Here is a 24475-nt window from a genome sequence, read left to right on the forward strand (position 1 = left end):
ATCTGCAGGCAGCATGTTATAGAGCAGGAGGAGCAGAGCAGAGTGATGTATAAAGAGAACCTGTCACCGTGTAATCTGCAGGCAGCATGTTATAGAGCAGGAGGAGCAGAGCAGACTGATGTATAAAGAGAACCTGTCAGTGTAATCTGCAGGCAGCATGTTATAGAGCAGGAGGAGCAGAGCAGAGTGATGTATAAAGAGAACCTGTCACCGTGTAATCTGCAGGCAGCATGTTATAGAGCAGGAGGAGCTGAGCAGAGTGATGTATAAAGAGAACCTGTCACAGTGTAATCTGCAGGCAGCATGTTATAGAGCAGGAGGAGCAGAGCGATGTATAAAGTGAACCTGTTACCGTGTAATCTGCCGGCAGCATGTTATAGAGCAGAGTGATGTATAAAGAGAACCTGTCACCGTGTAATCTGCAGGCAGCATGTTATAGAGCGGGAGGAGCTGAGCAGAGTGATGTATAAAGAGAACCTGTCACCGTGTAATCTGCAGGCAGCATGTTATAGAGCGGGAGGAGCTGAGCAGATTGATGTATAAAGTGAACCTGTCACCGTGTAATCAGCAGGCAGCATGTTATAGAGCAGGAGGAGCTGAGCAGAGTGATGTATAAAGAGAACCTGTCACAGTGTAATCTGCAGGCAGCATGTTATAGAGCAGGAGGAGCTGAGCAGATTGATATATCGTTTTATAGGAAAAGTTAAATTATACATTTAGAATCGCCCAGAGTGAGGAGCAATTTATCAATGATTGACAGCTTTCTGTTTATGCACAGTCATAGAGGGAAGGCTGTCAATCACTGATAGGACCGCCTTCTTATCGTCAAAGCCCAAAATGTGCAGGAATTTCAATGAATGACATGCTAGTTATACAGAATCTTTTCCCATAGAACTATATATCGGTCTGCTCAGCTCCTCCAGCTCTGATATGCTGCCTGCAGACTACTTTGCATTTTTATGGTGACAGATTTCCTTTAAAGGGGTTATCCAAGATCTATAATGCCCCCCCCCCCCATATGCCCGGGCCCCTCATGGAGGTTGTACTTGCCTCGCTTCCCGACACTCGATGCTTTTCACACTGGCACAGCTGCAATGGGAACCAGCCTCCCTAGCGTCACCCATGATTCTAGGGAGGCTCGTTCCCGTCACGGCTGCTATTGGCTGCCACCCGACACCGAATGTTTTCATCCGCACGGCGGGGAGTTGCAGCGCCAGCAGTGCCAGTATGAAAAACGACCTGGGTGCCTGGGAGCGAGGTGAGTGCAACCTCTGTGGGGGGCATTATACATCTTGCATAACGCCTTTAATGATGCCCCTCTAAATGCACCACAAGATAATATTGGTACAGTGACCCTTTCATATATATTTTTTTTAACTTGGGTTCTTTTACAATATTTAGTTAATGCTATTATTTAGTCTTATTTTTTCCCTCTTTCCTTTTTCCTCAGATGGAGGAAGTTGAGTTTCGGAACTGGATTGAGAAACTTCAGGCCAGGATGCTCTGCTCCAACATGGACTCTCCACAACAGCTGCAGTCGGTCTTTGAGTCAATTATAGTGAAGAAGCAATCGCTATGTGAGATGCTGCAAGCCTGGAACAACAGGTTAATGCAATCAGATTGCTGGACCAAAGCCAGCTTTCCATCGCTAATGGTATAGCTCAAGGATTCGCAACCTCCGGCACACCAGCTGTTATGAAATGACAATTCCCAGCATGCCATGCTCACCTTTGTGGGTGCCTGAGAAGAGCAAAGCAAGAGTGCATGCTAGGAGTTGTAGTTTCACAACAGCAGCAGTGCCGAGGTTGCTGATCCTTGGTATAGCTGAAGATAGAGGTTAAATCTCTTTATATGCTGATCAATACATGTGTGATCTCCTGGCTAATAGCTGCAGCGAGAATCCCTAGTGCCTCTACAGGAAAAATGTAGGCATGTAGAGAGGTCCGTCACCTCTTCATCTAGGCCTGGGTCTGTCTCAGTTCTGATATTTCCCATTCCTGTTATATGCATTCTTGACTTTGGCTTTAAAATCTGCACTTGTATCCTTGTATGAGGATGTGTTGTGTTCCCAGTGAAGGATGGACAAAACAACTGGGAGATACAGTGCTGTATCTTTAAAGGGTTATCTCTTGATTATTGTAAAATTGAAAATCAGACATCATCTAGTTCATGACCATCTCTTGTTGACAAAGCTAGAACCAGCCCTGTACCTCACATGGATCCATAGATCTCTATATTCATTTAGATTTATAGAAAGCTCGAGGGTAGTGTCTTTTCTGCTGCAGCTCTGGGGGAGTATTTTTTCTGCTGCAGCTCTGGGGGAGTATTTTTTCTGCTGCAGCTCTGGGGGAGTATTTTTTCTGCTGCATCTCTGGGGGAGTATTTTTTTCTGCTGCAGCTCTGGGGAGTATTTTTTCTGCTGCAGCTCTGGGGGAGTATTTTTTCTGCTGCAGCTCTGGGGGGAGTATTTTTTCTGCTGCAGCTCTGGGGGAGTATTTTTTTTCTGCTGCAGCTCTGGGGGAGTATTTTTTTTCTGCTGCAGCTCTGGGGGAGTATTTTTTCTGCTGCATCTCTGGGGGAGTGTCTTTTCTGCTGCAGCTCTGGGGGAGTGTCTTTTCTGCTGCAGCTCTGGGGGAGTGTCTTTTCTGCTGCAGTTCTGGGGGAGTGTCTTTTCTGCTGCAGCTCTTCATCCTTCAACTGCCTCTTGATCTGTGACGGGGAGAGAGCTGCAGCAGAAAAGACACTCCCCCAGAGCTGCAGCAGAAAAAGACACTCCCCCAGAGCTGCAGCAGAAAAAGACACTCCCCCAGAGCTGCAGCAGAAAAAGACACTCCCCCAGAGCTGCAGCAGAAAAAGACACTCCCCCAGAGCTGCAGCAGAAAAAGACACTCCCCCAGAGCTGCAGCAGAAAAAGACACTCCCCCAGAGCTGCAGCAGAAAAAGACACTCCCCCAGAGCTGCAGCAGAAAAAGACACTCCCCCAGAGCCGCAGCAGAAAAAGACACTCCCCCAGAGCCGCAGCAGAAAAAGACACTCCCCCAGAGCCGCAGCAGAAAAAGACACTCCCCCAGAGCCGCAGCAGAAAAAGACACTCCCCCAGAGCCGCAGCAGAAAAAGACACTCCCCCAGAGCCGCAGCAGAAAAAGACACTCCCCCAGAGCCGCAGCAGAAAAAGACACTCCCCCTTCTCAGTGAGCCAGATAAAGAAAAAGAACAAAGGGCAGGTGGTGCCATACAGATACATTTTACTGAATAAATCACTGGCTAAACAACATTTTTTAAAAGTTGGGAGGCATGATGTCCTGATGACCATATGGAAATGAGACGGTGTATTTAAAGGGACACTGACAGGCCCAATAACCATAATCAGCTGTACATATCCATGCACAGGTCTTCTAATGTGCATTTGAAACATATAAGTATCCCCCCTGTCCACATTATGAATACTGCAAACTCGTGTTTTATAACCTGAACTAATCCCTGTTCTTTCTGCCCAAGGGGCGGGGTTTCAGCTTCTCTGGGCACAAGAGAAGCTGAAACCCCGCCCCTTGAGCAGAAAGAACAGGGATTAGTTCAGGTTATAAAACATGAGTTTACTGTATTCATAATGTGGACAGGGGGGATACTTATATGTTTTAAATGTACATTAGAAGACCTGTACATGGATATGTACAGCTAATTATGGTTATTGGGCCTGTCAGTGTCCCTTTAAGTGTGCCATACCTCTCCTGTGTACCAAGCCGCACATCCCTGACAATTAACAAGAGACTGAGGAATGTGGAGATGCTGTAGCATGTTTTAAAGAATCTATAGCAGTGGTGGCGAACCTATGGCACGGGCTCCAGAGGCGGCACTCAGATCCCTCTCTGTGGGCACCCACACCCTGGAAAAAGTCTATGGTGCACAGGGCGCACTATGAACGGTACCGGTAGCGCACTGAATGTAGGCAGGCTATTACAGCTAAATGATACATGGAAAATATACTGTATTGGTATTCAGGTTAAATTGCCATGTTGGCACTTTGCAGTAAGTATGAGTTTTGGTTTGGGCACTCAGTCTCTAAAAAGTTCACCATCACTGATCTATTGATGCCCTTTGTTAAATGGTGAAAAACATTTTTTTATTTTTATTTTATTTTTTATTTTTAGTTTGGGGGGAAAGGGGTGAGCTACTGTTTTTCATTGAATAGACCCAGGCAATTCTCTGTGGTAAAAACTGCAGATTAGATCTTACGTACCTAGTTTGGTGACAGTTTGGTTTTGACCACTAGATGGCACAGTGGTTCAGCTTTTACTGCAGTGCGGCTAGTACAATGGAAGCATCTGCACTTTGATGGAGAAATTATTTTGTAAAAATAATAGAACTCTTTTGGTGCTAGAACAATTAAGAAACCGCAAAGCACTATATGTGAGAAATTTCTCCTGACGATACCATGATGAATGTATTCAGTGATGTTGGCCTTTTCCTGTAGCCTCCTGATGGTGAAGGCTGTTATTTTTATTATATTTGAGTATGTATTACATCTAGTACATTAGATGTTTTGTTTTTATTTTTTGTAAACGCTTAAATTATTATTTTCAATATCACTCTGCAAAATAATTTGTAGACTGTTACAACAATATCTACCATGTTTTAACTTTCATTACCTAAAACTAACCCCCCTTTAATCTAGGAATAGATGATTTGAATGGCAGAGAGATGTACACTAAATATAGATTATCATTTTGATATTGAAATATTTTTGCCATTAGTAATAACTATGCCGCCTTCCCCTTGTTTCTATGATAAGTATTTTTTTTTAGATGCGTGGTTTCTGCAGGAGACAGTCATGTAGTTTCTTGCTCTGGTTAGCTCCTTTTATATATTATTTTTCAGTGCGGCTGGTTAAGAACAATTTTTCAGCATTTCAGTGTTTCTAAATGAGCCCAGCTAAGCAGGTTCGATGACCTTCTGTAGTCCTCTTGTTTGACCCTGTTTTCGAGTGGTATTAATAGCTTTAATACTTGATTGCCCTTCACAGGCACGAAAAATAATGATGATGGCCCAGACCAGCTGATCCTTCCTTACATAGCAACCCTCGCATCCCCACCGTTTGTTGTTGTTGCTATGTATGCTACTCTATATTTCTAGAGCATAACCTGGTACAGCAGAACAATTGTAGGTCACCAGAATATTATTTAAAAAATGCATGGGGGGTGGGGGCTACTGAATTACGGAGGAATAGGGAAAAGACATGGGTGCTACAAAGTTGGTGTCTTTGAGAATTTTTGCCCATCCATAAGAGCATTTGTGAGGCCAGACACTGATATTGGATGAGAGGATCTGTTGGATTTGGCAGAACGTATATTGGCCACATAAGGGAAACTGGCAGGTGTTAAGTCAGCTCCTAGACCAGTGATGGTGAACCTTTTACAGACTGAGTGCCCAAACTGTAACCCAAAACCCATTTATTTATCTCAAAGTGCCAACACGGCACCTGGGCAGCCTGCGTCACATGAGCCTGTTATAGGTGGGACTCACAGCCTCCTCCCTCCTCCCATTGTATGTGTGATTTCACGCTGGAGGTAACTGGGAGTTGTTCGCTGTGTTTTGGACCTTATGCACCTATCAGAAATTGTCCATACGGCATAGGTAGGTTAGCGTTATGTTCCGTGCCACATTGAGAGACCTTGACGGGGTGCGCGGGCTCCGGTATGTACTTGATATAAGAATATATTGGCAAACGTCTCATTTTAATATCAGCATGAGGGTTTAGCCATATATTGTCAATTGTATTTACCATTGTAGTGCACTATTCTCAGTCATTTTCTGTTTCTTATAACCCCATCCGCACATTTGTCTTACATGTGGTCCGTTGCGGGCATCCTCCATTGCTGGGGAATGCTGCTAGCAACGGATCACATGTGCAGGATTTGCTCCCCCGGTTTGAAATGCACAACAGCATATGGAGTTTTGAGCATTTTCTGCTTTTAAGACCTGTGTAGGATGTTTTTGTGGTACATGTGGTCCGCTGCCAGCATCCTCCATTGTATGCACTTTTGCTGGGGATTGCCGCTAGCAACAGTTCACATGGGGAGGATTTGCTTCCCCGGGTAGAAATGCACAACAGCATATGGGGTTTTGAGCATTTTCTGCTTTTAAGACCTGTGTAGGATGTTTTTGTGGTACATGTGGCCAGCATCCTCCACTATGCACTTTTGCTGGGGATTGCTGTTAGCAGCAGATCACATGGGCAGGATTTGCTCCTCCGGGTAGAAATGCACAACAGCATTTGGGGTCTTGAGCATCTTTTGCCATTTAGACCACTTTTGCCAACACGGCAATTTAACCTGAATAGTACAGTCCAATATAATATATCTTCCATGTACTTTATCATTCAGCTCTAATAGCCTGCCTATATTCAGTGCGCTGCCTGTGCTGTTCATAGTTCGCCCGGTGCTGATGAATGAGAGGAACAATCTAAGGCATATTGGTACGCCATAGACTTTTTCAGGATGCGGGTGCCCACAGAGAGGGCTCCGAGTGCCGCCTCTGGGACCCGTGCCATAGGTTTGCCAACACAGTCTTAGACTGAACAACCCCTTTAAGTAGATGGCTGCTTCTCCTATAGATCACATAATATGCTTCCATGCATCTCCCCTGATCCATGTACAGCTTGTATAGTATATACACAGGAATGCATTAAGTGCAGGAATGTCACCCTCTATATAGGAATATCATAGTACACTGCTGCAGGGGCCCACACACGCACTATGAGCTAATGACAGCCTATAATGCACCCATTCCACCCAAGAACTGAGATGGCAGAATGACTACCTATAATGCCCCCCATGAACTAGGAAAGCTGAGTGTCAACATATTATGCCACCGTGAACTAGGAAATCTACGTTACAGCGTATAATGCCCCCCATGAACTGGCAAAGCTGGGTGACAACTGGGAAAGCTGGGTAAATCCACAGTTTTACCAGGCCAGTGTAACTAATGCCTCACATTTCTGGCGGGCCCCTTTTTCTGCTTTTGTGGTGGAGGCCCTAGAACGCAAACCCTGGGTGCCCTCCAATTAATTTGACCCGGATTAGAGGCAATTTGTCACATTGTAGATTGTTAGCTCTTTCAGACAGCCTCTCCCCCTCTATACCAATGTAATAGTTTCTTGTTTATGGTGCTAGTATTTTTATATTATGTATGTGTAACCGCCTCTTAATGTACAGAACCATGGAATTAATGGTGTTTTCAAGTAAATAATAATAATTAAACATGGGGTTTGAGCTGCAGGCGCTGGGTAGATTGATAGATAGTTTTCAGGGAAAAGATTAAAGGGGTTCTGTACTTTGTTTAAACTGATGATCTATTCTCTTGACACCCGGAACTCCCGCCGATCAGCTGTTTGAGAAGGCATCGGTGCTCCAGCAGCGCCACAGCCTTCTCATTGTTTACCGCTGGCCCAGTGACGTCATGACTTGTATCAACTGGCCTGGGCGCGGCTAAGCTCCATTCAAGGGAATGAAGCTTAGCCGCGCCCAGGCCAGTGATACTAGTTGTGATGTCACTGGGCCAGCGGTAAACAGTGAGAAGGCCGCGGCGCTGCCTTCTCAAACAGCTGATCGGCGGGGGGTCCGGGTGTCAAGAGGATAGCTCATCAGTTTAAACAAAGTACAGAACCCCTTTAACTATACCTTGTAATTTGTGTCCCTCCTCACTCTGAGCTTTGAAGACGAGGAGGCCGTCCTCTTCCCTGTGAGACTGAGCATAAAGACATAGCTGTCAATGACTGACAGGACTGTGTGCTTGACCTCAAACCACACAATGAGCAAGAACCTAAATGAACGAAATACAAGTTATAGGGTATAGAAATCTGCTCCGGCTCTATACCATTGCTCTGCATTTCCTGATGACCGGTTCCCTTTAATGTCTGGAAGAAAACCACGAACTCCATGCAGGACCTTCAGATTTCAACCCATGCCCCCAATACCACCAGTCTAAAATTGTGGCTGGCCGGTTATCCATACTGTGTGGATTTATTAACTTTCTGGTAAATTTGACTATACACTTGTATTACCTGCAGCCTGTTTTGAGGAGGAAGGGTCCGGGTCCTGTCATCGCCTGTGTTTTTATTCCTGAATATAGTTTTCATTGCCTTACAGTATTTTTATTTATTTGCTTTTCATTGAAAGGTTGCAAGACCTTTTCCAGCAAGAAAAGGGCCGTAAACGACCGTCTGTGCCGGCAAGTCCTGGGAGAATGAGACAAGGCGACGAGACAAAGGTAATGTGTTTCTGTAATGACCTGCAGAGCCCCTGGACAGGTCGTCTTGGCGCAGTGGGCCAGCTTGACTGTTCAGAACATTGCAGTGATTTTAGAGTGAGAGCCCTTATCGCACCTCATGATTTTGATGCTTGATTTCGGGTATTTCTGCTTTCTCCATTGGTTCTCATCAGTCTGCTTGATTGACAGAAGCCGGCAGTCTGCTGTGCCATGTTAAGCATAACCCAAAGCCCATGTCTTGTGCTCCTGGCATAATTCTTCACAATGCAGCAAGGTTTTCTCACTTTTAAGTTGTTGCCTTTTACTTGGCATATTATACATCGGCCAGAGCTTATTATGTATTCCATCTGCAACCATTAAAACCTGATCGCACTTCTCCTATCTGTCATATTTCATTACTAACTACTAGTTACAAACAGAAATACCACATTATTCTGAGGCAATGCTACCATGTCATAGCCTGTGGTGCAGTAAAGTAAAATAATGGGAATGCTTAGAAGGCAGAACATTATCAATTGGTAATTATGCCAGGACAAAATCTAAGCACTTCTTGTATCTTCCATAAATGTTATTGCAGCTTCCTTCACGCTGATATGGAATAATATCATCCATTGCGTCTGTAGCCTAATTATTGGCAGGATTTTTTTTTGTACTTTACTAGCAACCATTTAGGCAGTGAAATGTATAGTTAAAAGGAAAAAGAAAAACAAAGAATTCTGCCTCTTTGCCATTATCTGGATAATACTCTAGTTAGTTGGAAAACTACAACTCCCACCATGCCCTTCTGTAGGCGGAATGCTGTAGGCCAGGCACGCTCAACCTGCGGCCCTCCAGCTGTTGGAAAACTACAACTACCATAATTCCCAGACAGCCTACAGCTATCTGCCTACAGAAGGGCATGGTGGGAGTTGTAGTTTTACAACAGCTGGAGGGCTGCAGGTTGAGCATCCCTGCTCTAAGCTATTATATGATATTATTGCATATGCTACATATGATAAAAGTGAACTGCGGTAACCAGAAGTATTATTTGGAGCTGCTGCGTCCTGTCACAGGGTGATACCCACACAAATGTCAAGAAGCCCTAGCAGCACTGCAGTGGACATGTATATTAGGTATATGGGAAATTTGTGGAGGGCTGTAAATGAAGGCAGTGTATACACAAAGTGATAAATCGTGTGCAAAGCTGGTCTACAGATTGAAGATGATATGGAGCATGTCAACTGGATTGGAACTATTAGAATGCATGCACTAAGCTACTTAATTTGGTATTCTTTTATGCATTGTCTTAGCTTATGTTAAATGAGCATTATATGTATGATAGACATTTTTAATTTGCAATTCACTTCTGGTGGTTCATATGTGCCCACATTGCTGAGAAACATGATGTTTTAATATATGCCAATAAGCCTCTAGGAGTAACGGTGGCATTGCCATTACTCTTAGAGGTTCTGCACCCCCCCCCCACTTTGATTGACCAGGCAGTATACACATCATCACGCTTCGCCCTGACTTCTCAAGTCAGTCTAAGTGCAGATGGCTCGGCAGTTGCAGAGAGAGCAGAACCTCTAAGGGTTAATTCACACGTCCGTACCCATTCATTCTCCATGGGGCCGGAAGAGATGCGGACAGCACACAGTGTGTTGTCTGCATTCGCATTTCCGGAGCGCGGCCCTGATCTTCCGGTCTACGGCTCCCGAAAAAAATTGAACAAGAATGTGGACAAGAATAGGCTATTCTGTGGGGGTGCCGGCCAGGTGTATTACGGATCCGCAATACACTACGGACATGTGAATGGACCCTGAGAGTAACAGCAACGCCTCTGTTGCTCCTAGAGGCTCATTTGCATATATTAAAACCTCATTTTTCTCAGCAATGTGGGCATTTATGAACCTGGGACCAACACAGATGCCTTCAGCTGCCAGACACAGGTCAGCCAGTTTCATAGGTACAAATCTTCTGACAGATGCCCTTTAAATTACAGGGAGACACCCATGATATTTTCCTTCTACTGAGAAAGGTGCTAATAAAATATACACTACAGAGACGGCCTTCTGACGTGTTTAATACATCTGAAGTTGGATGGCAAAATACACTAATACAGACGTGGACAAAATTGTTGGTACCCTTTGGTCAATGAAAGAAAAAGTCACAATGGTCACAGAAATAACTTTAATCTGACAAAAGTAATAATAAATTAAAATTCTATAAATGTTAACCAATGAAAGTCAGACATTGTTTTTCAACCATGCTTCAACAGAATTATGTAAAAAAATAAACTCATGAAACAGGCATGGACAAAAATGATGGTACCCCTAACTTAATATTTTGTTGCGCAACCTTTTGAGGCAATCACTGCAATCAAACGCTTCCTGTAACTGTCAATGAGACATCTGCACCTCTCAGCAGGTATTTTGGCCCACTCCTCATGAGCAAACTGCTCCAGTTGTGTCCGGTTTGAAGGGTGCCTTTTCCAGACTGCATGTTTCAGCTCCTTCCAAAGATGCTCAATAGGATTGAGGTCAGGGCTCATAGAAGGCCACTTTAGAATAGTCCAATTTTTTCCTCTTAGCCATTCTTGGGTGTTTTTAGCGGTGTGTTTTGGGTCATTGTCCTGTTGCAAGACCCATGACCTGCGACTGAGACCAAGCTTTCTGACACTGGCTAGTACATTTCTCTCTAGAATTCCTTGATAGTCTTGAGATTTCATTGTACCCTGCACAGATTCAAGACACCCTGTGCCAGACGCAGCAAAGCAGCCCCAGAACATAACAGAGCCTCCTCCATGTTTCACAGTAGGGACAGTGTTCTTTTCTTGATATGCTTCATTTTTTCGTCTGTGAACATACAGCTGATGTGCCTTGGCAAAAACTTCGATTTTTGTCTCATCTGTCCACAGGACATTCTCCCAGAAGCTTTGTGGCTTGTCAACATGTAGTTTGGCATATTCCAGTCTTGCTTTTTTATGATTCGTTTTCAACAATGGTGTCCTCCTTGGTCGTCTCCCATGTAGTCCACTTTGGCTCAAACAACGACGGATGGTGCGATCTGACACTGATGTTCCTTGAGCATGAAGTTCACCTTGAATCTCTTTAGAAGTCTTTCTAGGCTCTTTTGTTACCATTCGGATTATCCGTCTCTTAGATTTGTCATCAATTTTCCTCCTGCGGCCACGTCCAGGGAGGTTGGCTACAGTCCCATGGATCTTAAACTTATGAATAATATGTGCAACTGTACTCACAGGAACATCTAGTTGCTTGGAGATGGTCTTATAGCCTTTACCTTTAACATGCTTGTCTATAATTTTCTTTCTGATCTCTTGAGACAGCTCTTTCCTTTGCTTCCTCTGGTCCATGTCGAGTGTGGTACACACCATATCACCAAACAACACAGTGATTACCTGGAGCCATATATATAGGCCCAATGGCTGATTACAAGGTTGTAGACACCTGTGATGCTAATTAGTGGACACACCTTGAATTAACATGTCCCTTTGGTCACATTATGTTCTGTGTTTTCTAGGGGTACCATCATTTTTGTCCATGCCTGTTTCATGAGTTTATTTTTTTACATAATTCTGTTGAAGCATGGTTGAAAAACAATGTCTGACTTTCATTGGTTAACATTTATAGAATTTTAATTTATTATTACTTTTGTCAGATTAAAGTTATTTCTGTGACCATTGTGACTTTTTCTTTCATTGACCAAAGGGTACCAACAATTTTGTCCACGTCTGTACATAGACAGTACAGTAAGGGGCGGGTTATATTACACTGATTTTACGGATATATGGGGTACATGCACAGCAGAGTCGGGGGGGGGCATCCCGTGATATGGCATTATCTCCACATTATGGCACACAGACCCAGATTACCCACAATGTGCTCAGACGCAAGGATACTGAATAACAATGGCACGGGATTCCCAAGAAAAGCGATTTTCTTTCTGCCTAGTTGGCTCAGAACACTAGAATCGAATTTTCCAATTGGTTTTTTTTTTATTGCTCACCATATATAATCATGGAATTTTACCATCACTGAACTGCTGACATTTGCTCAGATGTGCATGGAGCACACGCTATTTGTGATCTAAATCTAAGTTAATAACTCTGTACTCAAATGTGTTTTACTCTTCTAAATTATGCCATTTTTATTTATAGTATTATCTGTATTGTGCATGATGAATTTTAGCGGATATTAAGCCATATATCTATTTCACATTATCTTGCTGTCATTTAACCTTTTACACTAGCACAGGGTGACCACTGAAAGGGCCAGTGGGACGTGTGTGTGGAGGGGGTAATAATATCCCTGTGTATAAGAATAGGCGATGTTCTCCAATGATCAGTGGATTATAATCTCTGGTTTCTGGTCGGCCATAGTACGTAATAGGAATTGTTGTCCAGTGGAGAGTGATTGCAGATAAGACCTCTTCATTGGAACCAAGTCCTACTTCAGACGTTTGCTGTGTTTTGGGTGGGAGGTCTTCTATAATATTTGGTGTTTGAGAGGGTGGTATGAAAGGAAGAGAATAGTCTGTATATGCATTTTTTGTCTGGTAACATTGGGACGTTAACCAATTGCGTTCTAGCGACTGATTGTTGAGTGGAAAGTTTTCTGTTCCACTCCTAGTTTCATATTGGTGCCCGCTGCTAGGCCTTAGGTGTCACAGGGTGATGGCCTGCACGTGTCACGGTTAACCTGAAGAAAAAGTAAGGCCCTGGAGCCATCCTGAATAACCACCATTTGACTATCCTTTCAATGTTTTTGAGCACCTGACTTGGGGATTTTCTGGATGCTTAATGAGCTCGCCATAGTGGGCTGATATGTTTCTATTAGTGTGGCTTTCTACTGACAATCTGGAAAACCCTTACTAATTCACAACTAATACAACTATGAAACCATTTCTGTTTCCTAGTCATCCTGCTTATGACTTATAGACTGTATAATAATAGTATTAACACTCTCCCTTAATCTGACTTTAGCAGAGAGACTATTGTGTAGAAATTAATGATAGTAATAATAATACTTGCATATCACATCTGACATAATCTAGAGTAGTAAATTACTACAGGATACAGCTATTTACTGTATTATTGCTCTTCGCATTCACCCTTCATGGGCGCTTGGAAGAGGTACATTAACGCAGCGAGCTGCACACTAGGAGAATCCAATTATTCTTTCTCTGCTTTCTATAACCTAGAATCAGTGTGAAGATTACAAAGTGTTCTCCAGGTTGCGCAAGTCAATTATTCTACAACTCTATGTGTTTGGAGACATTTTCTATTCAACATGCTATTATCTTGTGAAATGTTAGATGCTGGCAGCTAACGCGTTTCTTTCTGTGTTTGATGTCCAGGCAAGTGGTATGGATGCTTCTCCACGTAACTCCTCTCCTGCACAGAATGGTGAAAGAGGTTTGTCATTTGTCTTTTTCCTGTGTGAAGGTATTACTGTGACCTGTAGAAACATCTCTGGCTGCTTGGCTATTAGGAGTTGCACTGGTAGCTTTAGTCATATACCACCAAGCAAAAAGACCACAGCCATACCGGGATTTAAAATGTAACTATGTAACACAAGGAATATCTTCATTGATGAATGGCCAAAAGTCTTCACCTATTCACTTAGTATGGGTGCTGAATGAACATGGCAGAGACCGGTATATTGGCTGCTAGTCTTATGGTACCATGTGTAATGAGCCTTTGTGCACACTTGTGAATAACAAGAATTTAAACCTACAGCTTCACGTATAATTATAGAATCTAGATGTGTCCTTCTTAACACTGAGTGATAACCATTATTGCACCTCCAAGTTGGGTTTTTTTCACACTTGCGGTAGGTAGCCTTTTCCAGCAGGCTGTTTTTTGGGCGGGGAACAGCCTGCCGGATCCGTGCTACCGATAGTCCGCTCCGGCCCCATTCACTATAATGGGGCGGGCCGGATGTCCGGCCGCTGCACGGCAAACATGCCGAGAGGCGGCCGGAATAAAACTAAGGCACGCTGCAGTTTTTGTCCGGCCGCCTCTCGGCATGTTTTCCGCGCGGCAGCGGTAGGACTTGCGGTAGCATGGATCCAACAGTGTGAAAGTAGCCTTACCCTTACATCTAAGTCATTGCTCCTCCATCACTTGAGGATTCTAGCAATGTTCAGTGCGACCCCTGACTACACTGCAGTCAGTCGTCCTTTTGCACACCTTATTTCCATGGCAGTATTGCCTGGCATTTAAGACTCCTTATGCCAGCTGGCAGTCTCTACAAGGACAAACTACTCTCCAAGATCCACTGAACAACTGAAGTAAAACCATTACTGAATCGGAGAGACATAAGGACTTTGGTTTGCTGCTATTTTTATGGGATGTGCATATTTGTAAGAGAGCTGGTGCTTTGTTCATATATTGAAGACCTTTCTAAGGCCTAGAATACAGTAATGTCCTGGCCCTCCAGGAGGAGGTTTAACGTTAGGTGTCACATGCCCTGGGCAGGGAAGGAATGAATACCTCCGCTCTTCATTTATTTAGCGCAGTAAGAATATCATTAATCATCCGCGTTGCAGTAAAATCCTAACATCGCTAGTTACTGGAATAAAATCTTGAGTCAGAATAATATCCTGGGGTGTATTGATAAACCTGAAGTAATAGGGTCATAATGAAGCTCATCTTGTCAGAACATTGCTGGATCAGTGTCTGGATGAGCAGGGTTTTCTTCACACAGAAACCTCTGTCTTCAAGCATTTCTTTGGAAGATTCTGTGACATGTCCTGTGAATTATAGATTTTGCACTCGCTTGACATTTTCCTAGTTAGCTGTCATTTTTTCACCTGTGAAGTGGATGTACACTAAAGCCCTCCGGAATGTTGAAAACTATGCTGCTAAACCTGAAGATACAGCATTGAACAGTAGACCTTATGGATCTGAATTTCTGTCTGGTTCTTAGAACCTTGGCAGAAGTGTCTTTTATTTTATTTCTTACCTTAGTGTGTAGCCGGACACACGGACATGTTCTTTTTCTGTTATACAGCTATTTATCTCACAAACTGATCACATGTTGCTATTGGCATGTGTCAGCACTTTATAATAAGTGGGGGTCCAACCTATGGGACCCATACCGATCCCCGGAATATTGAGACAGCAACGTCAATTCAGTCTTTCATCATCATAGTTTATATATGTTCTAGGAAGTATCCATTTAGTGTTCAGCTCATTTTTGCCCACTCCAATGAAAAGGGACTTAGTTTATGTTCCCAACACATTTTATGGCCTTCATTTATCATACACATCAGGACATATATGGAGGGGTTATCCAAACCCCAGAGCAGTTTTAGTTATGCCCCCAGAAGTGCTCAGCCTTAAATAAAACAAAGCCATTTACCTCTACCCTGTAATTTTACTTCCCCTGGGGACCAGAGGTGTAATGTCCTGTCCATCACATACTCCTCTGCAGCCATTCACTTGTCTCAGTGGTCATGTGCTGCTTGATGACACCTCATTGCTGAAGCCAGTGAATGGCAGCATCAGTGCCCGTGATGACAGACAGGACATTAATCTTCTGATCCACTGGGGACAAGAAGCGGTGGAGTGCTGGAATGGAGCATCAGTGAATAGGTAAGTGGCTTTGTTTCTATAGGGTGAGCATCAGGGTCATAACTAAAATTGCTATGAGGGTCAGTGAGACAACCCCTAATGTTCTGTCCGATGCCATATCCCTAGGCTAGTTTCACACTAGCATTTACAGATCTGACGCTGCAGGAATGTCATCCAGCCCTATTAACTATAATGGAGTCCGGTGGATATCCGGACACAACCTGACAAATACCGCTGCGTGCAACGTTTTTTGTCCGGCTGATTCCTGGCATTCTGTTCAGAACAGCCTGCCAGAAGGCCATGACACTACTGTATAACTAACCTGAGGGTCCCATTGTGAAAAAAACCCCATATATTTATAATAAATATATATATATATATATATATATATATATATATATATATATATATATATTTTTTTTTTTTTTTTTTTTTTTTTTATGGATACCATTGTATGGAATAGTGTAGTCTACCGTGTTATTCCATGCCGATGTATACTGGTCAGAAAAGGTCAAAAGGATGTCAAATGTAAATTTTAATGATGGGTATGTATGCTTTTCATTATAGCCAAAAAAATAGTGTCCATCAGAAAAAAAAGTATGAATTACATTTTTTTGTTTAGTGTCCCAATAAAGTGATAGGCTGTGCGCTGCTGTGGTAATATAAGCCGTCTTCAGATTAGATTTTGTTTCATTCATTTCTTCCAGAAGATCGATTCATGACCACCTTGTCTCAAAGTTCCACTGGCTCTACACATCTGCAAATACCAAGCCCCCCGGAACTGGTTGCTGATCAGGTTTTTACTGGTGCTCCAAATACAACGGAGGTGGACACTGCCAGCAGTTGTGAAGGTATACCTGTTGTCCTATGTCTTACTTTACTGCACACAGAGGCTGGTGTGAGCTGGTATCTGGCATCAAGGGGTGGGGGCTATTGTTGTTCTGGACTACTCTGGGTTTGATTTATGACTAGTAGTCGTTAGCTTCATCTAGAAGAGGCTCAGTGATCAGATGCTACTTACATGGAAGGTACGATACGGTGTAGTGCAACCTGAGGAACACAACTGATGCTGGAGATATTTACAAAGTGCCATTTTTAGGGTGTGGCATATTATATTCCTTTATATTAACAATAGCAAAATGTACACCAATCCAAATTATAGGGATTACTCTTCATAGGCATTATGAGCCAGTGTTAGTTTCTTGGTAATGAAATGTGATTGAATTTCTCAGATCTGCTGTGCTCATATTTTGCTAGATAATTGACATCTCCTGAACATATTATAGATGACTGTGTGCAGAGATCAGTATTATGTGTTCGTTTTTGCCGAGAAATTGAACAGTTCAACAAAGTTCCCATTGACATATATGAATTCTGCACCCTGCGTTTCATATTCATGCCAATAGTGCTTTATATAGCAGACTGAACCCATCAGCCGCTGAAAGCAGACCTACTAATAAGTAAAAAAAAGATAATTATTGCTTTCTTGTCTCAGTTTTTTTTTCTTGTACTGGAGCAACGGTTAGGAAGAGTTATAATGAGGAGAGCTGTGCCTTAAGATGCCTTGCAGCACTGATTTGTTAGCCATTGAAATATCTTGTGCCGTGGTGTAAGTTTGGCTCATAAATAATTGATGACTATATACCGTATCTCCTGTCATGACCTTTCCACGCAAACAGAGCCGTGAGTTATCTCACATCTACACTCATAAATATTTTTGCTTAAAAGAAAAAAATACTCCATTCTGACTCTTTCAGCAGCCTGTTTTCAAGATAATTGTATTTGTCTTCATTAAAGATCTACTCAAACTGCACTTTTGTGAGAATATATGAGCTTTGTTTTATAGGATACATTTTAGGGGGTATTGGTTCTTAAGGAGACCAGCTTTGTATGGAGACTTAGTGGCAATGCTCTATGGGAAAATAATATGCAAAGCGGTATCTCCCAGGCAAAGAACAGTCTCGCTAGCACCACATTTGGGAAATAGCTTCCTGTGAGTCAAAGTCTGACTTCTTAACAATGCTTTCGGACATCACAAGGGAAAATAGCCAAGCCAAAAATCCCGGTCTTCATATACAGCTGGTCTCCTTAAGGCGAGCCAGAATCCTACTCCAAGGACCTCAAAACAGCTGTCTGTGGATGGATATTTGACTTCGCTATTTTCCCTTGTCCCAAGGCTTGTTAATAAGTGAGACTTTAACTCATAGGGAGCTATTTCCACAAGTTGGTGCTAGCAAGACTGTTCTTTTTCCCTGGAAGATACCTTTTTGATTATTATTTATAGGATACATATTGGAAATTGGTTTGAGGAGATTTATTTTTGTCCACTTATTCATATTTTAGATGTTTTTGATGGTCATTTGTTGGGGTCTACAGACAGTCAAGTGAAGGAGAAATCCACTATGAAAGCAATATTTGCAAACCTGCTACCTGGAAACAATTATAACCCTATTCCACTTCCTTTGTAAGTATGGTGACTAGAGATAACACAAAGTTAGTGAGGAATATAGTTCTGGCACCAGTATACTTCCCCTCCCTTGCACAATGGCCTTCATACAGATGTAGCCAAGCTAAACTTGATGGTTAAAGGGTGTATTAGACGGGCAGAATTTCTGCCCGATTGTTAACGAGTGTTTGTATAAACGCTCGTTAGCGATCATCTTGCAGTATAATGCTGCCGTTGTCGTTCATCAGGCAATGCAGATCTTTCAGCATGCTGAAAGATGAGGATATCCCAGTGGAAGATTGTGCTGTCTAATAGTTATCTGCTGTTGGCAAAGCACTGGGGGATTTGCCCGCTGGCAAGCCACATGGGGACGAGCAATGGCATATCGATAGCTCCTCCCCATGTTGCTGAGGAGATCGCTGCATGTAATAGCAGCCTTCCCCTCAGGAAACAAATGATTCCCTCCCGACAATTGTCTGCGTGATTGGGGTGTCTAATACACCCTTAATGCGTTAAGTAAACAGTGGCAAGAAAATGTTAGTTGACTTTTTAATGGCTTTCAATGGCTTTTACCACGTCATGTGTTATCAGAGTCAGTTTTAGCTTGGCTGCATCCGTACATGTCAGTGAGCCTGCCCTCAAAACTTTCATGTTCAGCTGCGAATCACAAACTGCTGCTCACAGAAGATTGGGCAAGATGGCTAATCCCATATAAGAGATTAAATTAATATGATTAAAAAAAATTAGAAAAATCATATTTCAATGTATAGTTTTACTTAAAACAAAAACTAAGATCTTACATCTCATATATTTATAAGAAAAATGGCACCATACAGGTGAAAGTTGAAAAATTTGAATATCGTGCAAATGTTCATTTATTTCGGTAATGCAACTTAAAAGTAGAATATTGTGAAAAGGTTCAGTATTCTAGTAAGTGTCACCCTCTAGTCAGCTAATTCATCCATAGCCCTAAGCAAAGGGTACCTCAAAATTGTGAATCTGGGGTTTTCGTAAGCTGTAAACCATAATCATCCAAATTATAACAAATAAAGGCTTGAAATATCTCGCTTTGCATGTAATGGGTCTATCTCTTATGTTAGTTTCACCTTTTAAGTTGCATTATTCAAATAAATTAACTTTGCACGATATTCAAATTTTTCGAGTTTCACCTGTATGCTACTGTAGTACATGCAGAACTGATTCACATACAATTAATGTTTTTGTACCTTTCTTATAAATCCAGATCTTTGAAACCTTTAAAATGAATTCTGTGATTTCTTATCTTCTGCAGTGATCCAGATAAACACTACCTTATGTACGAGCATGAGCGTGTGCCTATAGCCGTGTGTGAGAAGGAGCCTAGCTCCATCATTGCATTTGCTCTCAGGTATCCTATGCTTAATTATTGCATGCTGAATTCTTCAAACATAAAATTATATTTATTACTGTTGTATATTTGCACATGTGTTTTTTATTTTGCACCAACCCATATATAGAAGTATTTATTTGAAAGGGAACCTGTCACCATGAAAATGCTGTGTAATCTGCCGGCAGCATGTTGTAGAGCAGGAGGAGCTGAGCAGATTGATTGATATATATATATATATATATATATATATATATATATTTATTGGAAAAAGATTCAGTATAACATGTCATTTATGAATTTGAATCTCTACTTTTTCTGACTCTCAGTTGTTATCAGTGATTGATATAATTCTCTGTGTAAGTGTGTATACAGGGATAGCAGTCAGTATCTGGTAGCTGTACATAGGGTGGTCCTAACTTCAGAAAAAGCAGTGATACAAATGTATAAATGACATGTTTTTGTGACTATTTTCCCACACAACTGCATCAATTGTTCTAGTTACACTTGCACACAGTTTTTAAAGGAACTCAGTAGGGATGTTTTTCCAAACATCTTGGAGCACTAACCACCAAACCTCTGTGCATGTATACTTGCTCATATCCTTCTGTCTCCGCATGTAATCCCAGATAGACTTGATGATGTTGAGATCATGGCTCTGTGGGGGCCATATCATCACTTCCAGGACTCCTTATTATTCTTTACTCTAAAGCAAACATATCTGGAAAGTCGGGAAGTCCACTTCAATAAAGCTGTAGATATTTGAGAATTTATGTCTTAACTTTTCTCTAATAACTGGTGGAAAGTTTTTAGTTCCATGCTAGAGCTGCAAATCATGTAATGTGACTAATCAGTGAGTATGTCGGAAGTTTTTAGTTTCTGCTAATACACTTTTTTCCTGTGACTATTCATAGTAAACTTAGATGAAATCAGTCCTACGTTTATCATGATAACATCATTATAAGAAGAATGTGTACTTGGACGCGCATGAAGTTAAGGGTTTTAAGGAAATAGAATTAATAATGCATTGAAGAATAAGAACAATCTGAACATAATGGAATACAAATTTATGACATATTTCTTCATTCTGCTCAATTTAAAGCTGTAAAGAATATAGAAACGCTTTGGATGATTTATCTAAGGTCTCCCTGAAGATCTGCCCAGAAGAAGGAGCTCTGCCTAGCAGGTATATTCAGCATCTACGGTTCTGCTGTGTTGTGTATATTGCTTTAGGGTACTGCAGCATGGAATGGATTTTTTTCTTTCAAATCTTAGTCACTTGGCTGGTACTGTAAAGCGATGTGGATTTATTGCATACAGATCCATGGCATATCTACAGCGTTTCTGTCCGGTGTAGATGTACCCTTATATTTGAACTTGAATGTTTATTTCTTTTGCTCTTAAGCACAGGAATGGAAAACAAAGAGTGAACTGATGAGCCATACAACTGTGCAGTCATTGCCGAGCAAGCACAATGTCACAGCCTTGTTCCCAAAGGAGCCAATTATGACTTATCATTAGTGAAATAGAACTGAGCTGCTCATTTTTTATTTGAAATCTAACTGAAGAAACAAGCCTGTAAACAATAAAAATATTATTGATTCTTCAGAAATCTCTTTACAAAATCAATGTTAGCTATTGTAAGGAACAGAAGCGGGCCACAATTGCAACAAATTAATAACCTATATACAGTACAAAAATAGTCCCACACATAAACACCAAACTAATCAGCAGGAAACCAAAAATGTAAAGTATAAGTTCCAGAGCAAAACATTGTTATTGCTGCTGTTTATCTTCAAACTTAACCACAAGTTCTGCCATCTGTGCCTTCTATCCACATCAGTCCCTCTCAAGGGCGAACTGGCCATAGACCCTACAGGGAAATTTTCAGGTGGGCCAATGCCCAGGGGGCCACTCAAGCCATCATGGCCATCGGGTGGATGCATACTGATCTGATGCTCTCAGAATTGGTTAATACTATGTGCATCAGGTACTTATGCACCTTGCTGATGGCCACAGGTGCTCTCCTTAAAATAACTGTGATGTCATCCTCAGTATGGTCACAATATTTTGTTCTGCACTGTGGTATTTGATTCTGCTGGAGCGATATTTTGTGCTGCAGTACAGCATTGTTGGCCCTGCCTACCTATTTTGTCCCTGCCTACTTGTGTTGCCCGCCTTTTGTCAATTTAGACCTGGTCTACAACATGGGTCTCTTTTTTTTTTTTTTTTTTTGTCCATGGCCACTTTAAGCTCCCAATCCGCTCCTGGTCCCCCTCTCCCTCCTTCACCCATGTATAGTTCACTTTTACTTTCTTTCATCACATTGACCCGTCTTGGTCCATGATGCAGCAAAAAAAAAAAAACATTCTCACGAATCACAACCATCTGTTGTCTTTCTAGTTTCCTGCTACAACCTACAAGCAACATCTCACCAAACCTTTTGTCCACCTTATTCTTTCACTAATTTCAGCTTCTCACTTCAAAGAAAAGTTTAACTTACCTATGTTGCTTTACCCAGACTGCTAGCTCAACACCACATGCCCGGCTTATGTGTTTTGAACCCTGCAATGGCCATGATTAAAAACCACAGGGTTTGAAACCCATAGGCCAGGCATTCTGAGTTGTGCTACATGGTTTCATTTAATTTGTTCAATAAAGCCTGTGGGTTTTATCAAGACGCTAGAGTGCTGGATTGCCTTTTCTTGCAGCTTCTCGCTTACCATGCAAAGAAACCCTGAGAATCTAACTTTTGATGTATGTCTTCTCCTGTCTCTTTTATTTGGTCAGTGTGCCACAAACTCCCCAATATCCACGGCTTCTTCCTTTCAGAATCTCTCAACTTGCTGCCGCTCACAAAAACGTGGCTTCAACAATCTGACAGTTTCCTCTGCTGCTCTGTCTTATTGTAGGCTACACTTTTGCCATACCCCCAGAACTGACAACAGGCATGATGGAGAAATAGGCATACATCATTCTCCTCAATGCACATTTCAGGTCATTACTCCTGTTCCCTGACTTAAGTTTCCCTCTTTTGAGCTCCACACCATTAGACTCTTCCACCCATTCTTCCTGCAAGTCGCTATTGTCTGGGTAATTTAAACATCCCCACTGACAATCCAATCTCCTCATCTGCCTCTCAACGTCTATCTATAACAGCTCCTCTCTTGGCCTCTCACAGCTTACTTCTACTACACACAAAGACCCTTGATCTTGTCGTCTTCTGCCTCTGCTCAGTTTGTGACTTTATCAGTTAGGCCTTCTTGCTTTCTGACTGCAGTATTCTTTCCCTTACTATAAAGATCTCTCATTCTTCTCATAAAATTCCTACCGCTCACACATACAGAAACCTACGTGTTTTTGACTCACAGCAACTTATCAAAATACTATAGTCATCACAGGCTCCAATCTCTTCCCTCTCTTGTCCTGATCGGGCTGCCAATAATTACAACCATCCTGGATGAAGCAGCTCCTATTACATACACTCTGACCTTCCCGACACAGACTGCTGCGATTTTGGCACACACCTGAAATGCGTTATCTTCAAAAGCTATCTAAGTATGCCAAGTGTTTATGGAGAAAATCATGTATGTCAACAGATTTTCTTAATTATAAGTTTCTGTTTAAAACCTTTAACTCTTTCCTTCACCCTGCCAATAACCGTGGCACTATCCAGTAACCCAAAACGACTGTTTGCTTCTTTTCACTCCCTCCTTAGTTCTAAGGCTACTTTCACACTCGCGTTTGGTGCGGATCCGTCATAGATCTGCACATACTGATCCTTCAGATAATACAACCACATGCATCCGTTCAGAACGGATCTGTTTGTATTATCTTTAACATAGCCAAGATGGATCCATCTTGAACACCATTGAAATTCAATGGAGGACAGATCAGTTTTCTTTTGTGTCATAGAAAACTGATCTGTCCCCATTGACTTACATTGTGTGTCAGAACGGATCCGTTTGGCTCAGTTTCGTCTGACAGACACCAAAACGCTGCAAGTGGAATGGAGACGGAACGGAGGCAAACTGATGCATTCTGAGTGGATCCTTTTTCATTCAGAATGCATTAGTGCAAAACTGATAAGTTTTGGACTGCTTGTGAGAGCCCATGACGGCTCTCACAAACGGAAAGCCAAAACAGCAGTGTGAAAGTAGCCTAATATGCACTCACCAATCACTGACCCCTTTGCTGAAGACCTGTTACTTATCTCAAAGATAAAATTGATAACATCCAGCAAGAAATTAATCTCCAGGTTCCCAACCAGCATCAATTCTCCTAACTCACACACTTCCCCTTGTTCTGTCTCCTCATTCAACCCTATAACAGAAGAAGTCTTAAGTATTCTCTCTTCTTGCCCAGCTACCTGCAGTAATGATCCTATTCCCACACACCTACCCTGGTCCCTCTCCCCAGATGTCATTAGTCACTTAACTACAATATGAAACCCCTCTGTCTTCTGGCATTTCCCTTCTCTTTCAAATACACTGTTAAGTCCACTAGTAAAAAAAAAAAAAAAACTCCATAACCACCTTGGGCTTCTAACTAACTCTAAATCTACCCTTTATCTCTTAACTCCTGGAATGCTTGGTCTGCTCTCATCTAATAGGTTATTTCTCTGCTAGCCTTATTGACCCTTTGCAGTCTGGTTTCTGCACACCCGGAAACTGCCCTTACTAAGGTGTCTAATGATCTCCTGTTTCGATGTGGACTTCATATCTTCCTTAGGCCATAAGCGGGAAGGAAGATATGATGTCCTCACCGATAAGCATTGCCGTGTGTCCTTCAATAAAACTGGAAACTCTGGAATGTTAGCAGC

General features: G+C 42.2%; 1 protein-coding gene across 8 annotated transcripts in view; it reads left to right on the forward strand.

Moving 5' to 3' along the window:
- PIKFYVE (phosphoinositide kinase, FYVE-type zinc finger containing) overlaps positions 1 to 24475 on the forward strand; it is a 341373-nt gene that overhangs the window by 252476 nt on the left and 64422 nt on the right. For all 8 annotated transcript variants that reach the window (XM_044303222.1, XM_044303224.1, XM_044303223.1 and 5 more), the window contains 7 exons: positions 1451 to 1605; positions 8175 to 8265; positions 13621 to 13678; positions 16549 to 16692; positions 18185 to 18305; positions 19579 to 19674; positions 20756 to 20839. In XM_044303222.1, coding sequence (XP_044159157.1) covers positions 1451 to 1605; positions 8175 to 8265; positions 13621 to 13678; positions 16549 to 16692; positions 18185 to 18305; positions 19579 to 19674; positions 20756 to 20839 — 749 coding nt within the window. The remainder of the gene's footprint in view (positions 1 to 1450; positions 1606 to 8174; positions 8266 to 13620; positions 13679 to 16548; positions 16693 to 18184; positions 18306 to 19578; positions 19675 to 20755; positions 20840 to 24475) is intronic.

The sequence above is a fragment of the Bufo gargarizans genome, chromosome 8 (genome assembly GCF_014858855.1).
Source record: "Bufo gargarizans isolate SCDJY-AF-19 chromosome 8, ASM1485885v1, whole genome shotgun sequence".
Classification (NCBI taxonomy): domain Eukaryota; kingdom Metazoa; phylum Chordata; class Amphibia; order Anura; family Bufonidae; genus Bufo; species Bufo gargarizans.